We start from the raw sequence: 8,468 nt of genomic DNA, 5'->3' as shown, positions 1-8,468 counted from the left end.
AGAGGAGCCCAGGAGCAGGACCCTGAGTTAAGTTTTGGGAGGCAGGGAGTCCAGCTCAGGAGAAAGGATTTTCCAAAATGAAAAGGAGGCAAAGGCAGGGATCAGTTGAGAGATGCCCTGATTCATTCAGAACAGCAGTTCTCAGAGTGTGGTCTGTGGAATCCTTGATGTCACTGAGACCCTTTCATGAGATCCCAGAGGTGAAAACTACTTTCACAGATATTATTTAACTTCTCACTATGTTGACATTTGCTTTGATGTATAGCTTAGCAGTAATGGAGACTATGGTAGCAAGCTGCACTTGTAATTATTTTCAGCAAAATTTTCTTGTAGAAAAAAAGAAAACTGATAATCAGGTTTGCTGTAAAACATCCAGAATGACACATTAAAAATTCTTATCTGTCCTTAATAAACCAAAATGGAAAAAAATATGAAAAAGAATATATATATATATACACACGTATAAGTGAATCACTTTGCTGTACAGCAGAAATTAACATTATAAATCAAATACCCTTCAATAAAATATATTATTTAAAATAAAATAAATAATAATGCTTATGTTTCCTAATCATCATTCTTAAATACACATTTTAAAAGTATCTTCTGTGATGACATGGAAAGTACACATCGAGCACTTCTACTGCATTTCAAAGTCCTACGGCCCAAGGGAAAACTCTGTGTGAGCTGAACTACCCTCTTTTTCATGGAAAAAGACTTATTGAAAGAAAGAATGATGCAGAAAGATCTGTATAATTTAGTGAAACAATGTATTACTTTATAAAAATCTTACATTACTACATCAGATGTTCAATCAGCAAAATAGGCTTATGGATTTTAAAATAACAGAATATAAAATAGTCAATGATATTGTTTCAGGTCCACTGTGGAAGAAAACTTTGAGAAACTACAATTTGTATAGTTTTACTTTTGTATCCAAGATGAACATCCACAATTATCTGAAAACATTATTTAAAAATACTACTCCTACCTGTGTGTGGGCTTTTTCACCACCCCACTCCAGTACTCTTGCCTGGAAAATCCCATGGACGGAGGAGCCTGGTAGGCTGCAGTCCATGGGGTCGCTAAGAGTCAGACACGACTGAGCGACTTCACTTTCACTTTTCACTTTCATGCATTGGAGAAGGAAATGGCAACCCACTCCAGTGTTCTTGCCTGGAGAATCCCAGGGACAGGGGAGCCTGGTGGGCTTCTGTCTATGGGGTCACACAGAGTCGGACAGGACTGAAGCGACTTAGCAGCAGCAGCAGACTTCAATCAAAATAACAGATTCAGTGCAGACGCAAACCTAAAAATCCAGTGGTCTTCTAGTGAAAAAGACAAGAAACATATTGGAAAAAAATGTAGAAAGCCCTATGCTTCTTACTACCCTGTTTATTTGGGGAAATAGTTCTTCATATTAAATGAATGTGTTATTAACATTATTCTAAATAAACTAAAAAAAAATCTTTAAAGTGCATTATTCGTAGTGTGGAAAATATGCATAGAAGTGGTCACAAAATACTATCCTTGGGGTCCTCACTAATTTGTAAGATTGTGTAGGTATTTTAATCAAGATTGCAAACAGCCCCAAAGCTGGGAGACAGTGTGACAAAGAGTTCTCCGTGCAGGAGGGGAGTTCACTTCAGTTCAATCATGACTCGTGTCTGACTCTTTGTGACCCCATGGACTGCAGCACGTCAGGCTTCCCTGTCCATCACCATCTCCTGGAGCTTGCTCAGACTCATGTCCATCAAGTCGGTGATGCCATCCAATCATCTTATCCTTTGTCATCCTTTTCTCCTCCTGCCTTCAATCTTGCCCAGCATCAGGGTCTTTTCCAATGAGTCAGTTCTCCACACCAGGTGGCCGAAGTTTTGGAGTTTCAGCTTCAGCATCAATCCTTCCAATGAGTATTCCGGACTAATTTCCTTTCAGATTGACTGGCTGGATCTCCTTGCAGTCCAAGGGACCCTCAAGAGTCTTCTCCAACACCACAGTTCAAAAGCATCAGTCCTTTGTTGCTCAGCTTTCTTTATAGTCCAACTCTCACATCCATACATGACTACTGGAAAAACCATAGCCTTGACTAGATGGCCCTTTGTTGGCAAAGTAATGTCTCTGCTTTGGAATATGCTATCTAGGTTGGTCATAACTTTTCTTCCAAGGAGAAAGTGTCTTTTAATTTCATGGCTGCAATCACCATCTGCAGTGATTTTGGAGCCAAAAAATTAATCTCTCACTGTTTCCATTGTTACCTCATCTATTTGACATGAAGAGATGGAACCAGATGCCATGATCTTAGTTTTCTGAATGTTCAGTTTTAAGCCAACTTTTTAACTCTCTTCTTTCACTTTCATCAAGAGGCTCTTTAGTTCACTTTCTGCCATAAGGGTAGTTGTCCTCTGCATATCTGAGGTTATTGATATTTCTCCCAGCAATCTTGATTCCAGCTTGTGCTTCATCCAGTCCAGCATTTCTCATGAGGTACGCTGCATGTAAGTTAAATAATCAGGGTGACAATATACAGCCTTGACATACTCCTTTCCAGATTTGGAACCAGTCTGTTTTTCCATGTCCAGTTCTAACTCTTGCTTCTTGACCTGCATACAAATTTCTCAGGAGGCAGGTCAGATGGTCTGGTATTCCCATCTCTTGAAGAATTTTTCAGTTTGTTATGATCCACACAGACAAAGGCTTTGGCATAGTCATTAAAGCAGAAGTAGATGTTTTCTCTTTTGCTTTTTCGATAATTCAGGGGATGTTGGCACTTTGATCTCTGGCTCCTCTGGCTTTTCTAAATCCGGCTTGAAAGTCTGAAAGTTCACTATTCAAGTACTGTTGAAGCCTGGTTTGGAGAATTTTGAGCATTACTTTGTTAGCATGTGAGATGAGTGCAATTATTCAGTAGTTTGAATATTCTACCTAGCAAGAGGGGAGGGATCAGGGCAAAGTCCCAGGTCCCTGGTGGGCGAGCCGCTCAGGATCTCAAGGTCAAGGGCGGTGTCTGGCGCTGGGACACTCCAGGTTGGGGATTCCCCTTCTCCCCGAGTTTCACTTTCTCTCTCACAACCTGTGTCGAGCCCTCCTGCCTAGACACTCATGATGCGGCCCCAGCTCTCACTGCCACTGGGTGTTCAGTTCCTAGAAAAACCAATCAGCGTCTCCGTGGATCCAGTTATAAAGTCTCCGCCGACCCGCCAGGACTCTGCTTCTTCCCAGACCCAGAGGATGCGAGTTATGAGGCCGCGAACCCTCCTCCTGCTGCTCTCGGGGGTCCTGGTCCTGACCGAGACCCTGGCGGGTGAGTGCGGGGTCTGGAGGGAACGGCCTTTGCGGGGAGGGGCGAGAGGACCCCCCGGGAGTCTGGGGGGCAGGACCCCAGGGAACGAGCGACCCCGACTCCCCTGCCCAGAGCCGCCCCCTCACCCCGGTCCCGTGCTGTCCCTCCCTTGCATCCCGACCCCCCTTTTCAACCCCTCCGGAGTTCGGGCCGGTCTTCGACCTCTTCCATCTCACTGGCCCTCCGCCCCCTCCGCCCTCCCGGCCCCATCACCTCGGACCCGGACCCGCGCCGGGAGGAGGTCCGGCCGGGTCTCATCCCTCCCCTCCCCCAGGCTCCCACTCCCTGAGGTATTTCTACACCGGCGTGTCCCGGCCCGGCCTCGGGGAGCCCCGCTTCATCGCCGTCGGCTATGTGGACGACACGCAGTTCGTGCGGTTCGACAGCGACGCCGCGGATCCGAGGACTGAGCCGCGGGTGCCGTGGATGGAGCAGGAGGGGCCGGAGTATTGGGATCGGGAGACGCGAAACTTAAAGGACGCCGCACAGACTTTCCGAGTGAACCTGAACACCCTGCTCGGCTACTACAACCAGAGCGAGGCCGGTGAGCGACGCGGGCCCGGGTCCGGGTCACGACCCCCATCCCCAGGGACCGGCGGGGTCGCCCCGAGTCTGCGGGTCCGAGGGTCACCCCAACGTTGCGGAACACACCCGACCCCCACCCGGGAAGAGCTCGCGGGGACTTGACGCGGTTTCATTTCAGTTTGGGTTTAATCACCGCGGGTGGTCGGGGCGGGTCAGGGTCTCACACCCTCCAGTGGATGTACGGCTGCGACGTGGAGCCGGACGGGCGTTTCCTCCGCGGGTACAGGCAGGACGCCTACGACGGCAGAGATTACATCGCCCTGAACCAGGACCTGCGCTCCTGGACCGCGGCGGACACGGCGGCTCAGATCACCAAGCGCAAGTGGGAGGCGGCAGGTGAGGCGGAGAGACGCAGGAACTACCTGGAGGGCCGGTGCGTGGAGTGGCTCCGCAGATACCTGGAGAACGGGAAGGACACGCTGCTGCGCGCAGGTGCGAGGGGTGCGGTGCCTCCCTGATCTCCCCTCGGGCTGGAGCTGGCTTCCCACGAGGAGAGGAAAATGGGGTCCCTGTGGGAACAGCGCCCCAGGTTCTTGTCAGGAGAGGGAGGAAATCCGCCCGGGTTTTCATATTCTGTGCAAGACCAGTTGCCCCACTTGTCTGAAGGACAATTAAGGAATCCAGCGTCTTTGAGGAAGATGCAGGAAACAATCCCTGAAATAGCTGGTCAGCGGTGCCCTGTGACCCTGGCCACCATCTTGTGATCCATGACTTTCTCTCTCAAGGCCTGTTCTCACCCTGAGAGCATCTTAGGAGGCCTGACTCCAGCTTTTCTGAATCATTCAGCCTCCAGCGGAGTCAGGACCTTTAGTCTGTATTCTCCCCCTCACATTTTTAGAGCGCCTATCCTAGTCTCTCATTCTAGAAATTTCCAAGGACTAATATAGATCATCCGTGATCTCTGAGATGATGCTGTTGTGCTGCTTTTTTCAAAACCATGCTCCTGAATATTCTGTAGCTCAGAGGGTAAAAAAGTTGTTAATACATCTGGGGATCTGATGTATAGCCTGGTGACTATAGTTAGTCTTGTATTATATACTTTTAAATTGATCTTAATAATTCTCATCATCCCAGTCGAATAGATGCGCACATAAGGTAAGTTGATAAATATATTAATTATCTTCATAGTGTTTCATATATTGTGAGTTTTCTTGTCTCAGTGGGGTTTCAGTCTGAGGTAGACCTTTACCTGCCTGGTTACTGGAAAGTACCCTCCACACACATGGGGAGTCTGGAGCTGATGCTAACATTTTTCTTTTCTAAAGCACTTGTGAATTATGCTTCATATATCAAAGCAACATGTAGTACACTCTAAATGTGTACAATTTTTGTTAAGTATAAATCGGTAAAGCTGGGTAAAAAATCACTGTTCTGTTCCTTCTCAGGGTGGTCACATGATGCTGCTTCAGTGACCCATGGAGGTAACACAAACTGAATTTTCTGATTCCTCCTCAGACCCTCCAAAGGCACATGTGACCCGACACCCCAGCTCTGACCGTGAGGTCACCCTGAGGTGCTGGGCCCTGGGCTTCTACCCTGAGGAGATCTCACTGACCTGGCAGCACAATGGAGAGGACCAGACCCAGGACATGGAGCTTGTGGAGACCAGGCCTTCAGGGGATGGAACCTTCCAGAAGTGGGCAGCCCTGGTGGTGCCTTCTGGAGAGGAGCAGAGATACACGTGCCGTGTGCAGCATGAGGGGCTTCGGGAGCCCCTCACCCTGAGATGGGGTAAGGAGGGGGTTGGAATGGAGCTTCCTCTCAGATAAAGCAGGAGCCCTTCAGGACTCAGTTCAGCAAGGTCAGGGCTCAAGCTGAGGTCAGGGCCTCTTCCCTTGCCTCCACAGAACCTCCTCAGACCTCCTTCCTCACCATGGGCATCATTGTTGGCCTGGTTGTCCTCGTAGTAGCTGTGGTGGCTGGAGCTGTGATCTGGAGGAAGAAGCACTCAGGTAGGGAAGGGAGGGAGGGATCTGAGTTTTCTTGTCACAGTGGGGTTTCATTCCGAGGTAGACGTTTACCTGCCTGGTTACTGGAAAGTACCACATGTGGACACACATGTGGAGTCTGGAGCTGATGTAACATTTTTCTTTTCTAAAGCACGTGTGAAAATGAAAGACAAATTTTTCGCCTTCCTAATTCCAGTTAGGGACCAGGCTTCTAGCACTTGAAGGTCAGAGGGAGGTCTTTGATGAGGACAGACCTCCAGGAGGGCAGATGGCCCAGTCTTACACGTCTTCCTTCTCTATGTTCCTGATCCTAGCATGAGTTTTGACCACAGTTCCAGAAAGTTCTGTGGGGTTTGGGACTAGGGGTTGCTCTAGGATCTCATGACTAAGCCTTCTCCCTGGCCTCTCACGTGATACTTTCTTCTCACAGGTGAAAAAGGACGGATCTACACCCAGGCTGCAAGTAAGTAGGGAGGGGGTGATTCCTGAGACCCTTGTGAGGGTGCAGACAGGAGGCCATGCGGGACTCACCCTCCTCAAAGTGCCTTCTCTAGTTTCTCTCCTGTGGGTTCTGACCACGTCCTGGTCTTGTTCTCCCCCAGGCAGTGACAGTGCCCAGGGCTCTGATGTATCTCTCACGGTTCCTAAAGGTGAGACCCTGGAGAGTCTAGATTGGAAGGAGCATTGGAGCAGAGGGGACACATTAGGCCTGGCGGGGATCTTTGAGTGGGACATGTGGGCATGTGGGGGGCTGTGAAAAATGTCAGCCCTTACATGACTGACCTGAACTGCTTCCTGATTCTTTTCTCTCACAGTTTGAGACAGCTGCCTTGTGGGGACTGAGTGATGCTGCATCCCGCTATGTGACTTCAGATCACCAGACACCTCTTTCTGCAGCTGCATCTGAATGTGTCTGTGCTCCTATTAGCATAACATGAGGAGTTGGGGAGACTGGTCACCCCTGCCCACCGCGCCCCTTCCCCACCCTGACCTGTGTTCTTCTCCCTGATCCACTGTCCTGTTCCAGCAGAGACGGGGCTGGGCCGTCTCCATCGCTGTCTTTGCTTCATATGCACTGAGTAATGATGTCTTATTTCCTCTTTGAAAATAAAATCTGTATATATATGAATCTGTTTTTTCTAATTGGTGCCATGAAGGGGGATTGGATAATAAAGGTGAGGATTCCTAAAGTTTGAAAGAGGAAATAAATTGAAACACTGAGAACCTTCCAGATCCATCCACAGGTTTGCTGTGCTGAGTCAGCTGCAGGAGGGACAGGAGGAGGCTGTGAGGAGCTGAGTGTGGACAGGGCCTGTGCCCAGTCAGTGATCAGTGCCTGGTGGGCATGCATGCACTTCCCATGCACCACCCGTGGTCACTCCTGGGCTGTGTCCTGGTCTCCATTTCATTGTCCTTGTCCCCTCAGTAAATCCTTGTCCCACCAAGGACCTGTGATCATGGACTCAGAAGTCACCTGGGCCTTGTTGTATCTCCAAGACCTTGGACAGTGTGCTTTTCTTAAACGGTTAGCCTAGGATCAGGGCTTGGACCAATTCTTAGCTACTGTCATTTTTGAATGTGTTTATATTTTGCTTATTTAGTTATTGCTATTATTGTTGGTGGTGTAATGACTGTTATTTTTCATGTGTAGAGTCCTGGTCTGATTCTTCTCCAGGTGACCCCATCTCTGACAGTAGCAGGGGTCACTTTGCCTGTCACTGTCCCCACAAGTCCAAGGGGACCATGCACACAGGATTCTCAGTGGTTCCAAGAGAGAAATTTCAGAGCCATCCAGCTCTTGCCCTCCTGAGATTTTGCTGGTTTCTTCTTTCCAACTTTTCTCCATCTTTTTAAAGGAACCACGTGATGGAACTTGCAAAGAGGAGGGACCCAATAGTTTCATATCTTGACTTAATTCTTGCTGGGTTTCTCTCTTCTCTGCAGTCTACCCCCTCTTCTGCCCTTATCTTCTAAGGCTATTGTTGGCTCCCATCTCAACTCATGGATTTAGAAAGCAGAGTCTAATAAAATCACAGCAGGTTGAATATAGGAGCCAGAAGCGAAGGATCTTCCTTTCTGAAGATATAAAGAGCCTTGTGTGTGGTGTGCAGGCTGATTGGTGTGGGAGGGAAGGGAGATCAACCTTTGTGAGTAAAATACAGGCGGCACTGAGGTCAGTGCAAATGAATGTTGTGCTGTAACTGCGAAGAGACAGCCTGTGGCCTGAGGTCACATCAATAAAGACACAATATCTGGAATAGGGAAGTGCTTTACTGACCATTCAGTGAACTGATATTTGTTGTGTGACGGAGACATGACACACTCTTTTGCATCTAGAAGAACCCAGTGAACTAACACCAGACAAACCTTGTCTGCCATGTGCAGTGTTCTAGGGGGAAGGGGCAGAGCATGACTATGAGCCTAGAAAGTGAGGGAGTGTTTCCCTAACAGGTTGGTAAGTGTTCTGAGGAAGGTGACCCAGAGTATGAGTGTGTGGGGACAGGGAAGGTGGCTGTGTTACTAGGGTGGAGAGTGGGCTTCACTGAAAAGGTGACCTTTGAGTAAAGATGTGAAGGACATGAAAGAATGTC

The 8,468-nt window shown here is 48.5% G+C and overlaps 1 protein-coding gene and 1 non-coding gene across 3 annotated transcripts; both read left to right on the top strand.

The window, feature by feature from the left end:
• The first annotated feature begins 3,210 nt into the window (after positions 1-3,210).
• Positions 3,211-7,006, top strand: BOLA (MHC class I heavy chain). 2 transcript variants are annotated; one of them, NM_001038518.2, is made up of 8 exons: positions 3,211-3,304; positions 3,618-3,887; positions 4,085-4,360; positions 5,384-5,659; positions 5,776-5,880; positions 6,308-6,340; positions 6,480-6,527; positions 6,693-7,002. In NM_001038518.2, the coding sequence occupies exons 1-8, from the start codon at positions 3,232-3,234 to the stop codon at positions 6,695-6,697; spliced, it is 1,086 nt and encodes a 361-aa protein (NP_001033607.1). In that variant the 5' UTR covers positions 3,211-3,231; the 3' UTR covers positions 6,698-7,002. The 2 variants fall into 2 exon arrangements, with proteins under 2 accessions (NP_001033607.1, XP_010816643.1); XM_010818341.4 differs by lacking the exon at positions 6,480-6,527 and having other exon boundaries at positions 6,693-7,006.
• A 193-nt stretch (positions 7,007-7,199) lies between these two features.
• MIR11979 (microRNA mir-11979) lies at positions 7,200-7,260 on the top strand. The gene has a single exon (NR_162262.1). It is a non-coding gene; the product is annotated as a microRNA mir-11979 (primary transcript).
• Positions 7,261-8,468: the final 1,208 nt, after the last annotated feature.

Source organism: Bos taurus, chromosome 23 (assembly GCF_002263795.3).
Source record: "Bos taurus isolate L1 Dominette 01449 registration number 42190680 breed Hereford chromosome 23, ARS-UCD2.0, whole genome shotgun sequence".
NCBI lineage: Eukaryota > Metazoa > Chordata > Mammalia > Artiodactyla > Bovidae > Bos > Bos taurus.
Note: the sequence above shows the minus strand (reverse complement) of the source record. Positions and strands in the feature narration are given on the sequence as shown.

Bases quoted from the DNA above. Each gene is read 5' to 3' on its own strand.
- BOLA (NM_001038518.2), top strand. From the start codon at position 3,232: ATGCGAGTTATGAGGCCGCGAACCCTCCTCCTGCTGCTCTCGGGGGTC. The intron at 5,881-6,307 runs GTAGGGAAGGGA...TTCTTCTCACAG, and splicing joins CTGGAGGAAGAAGCACTCAG to GTGAAAAAGGACGGATCTAC. The intron at 6,341-6,479 runs GTAAGTAGGGAG...GTTCTCCCCCAG, and splicing joins GATCTACACCCAGGCTGCAA to GCAGTGACAGTGCCCAGGGC.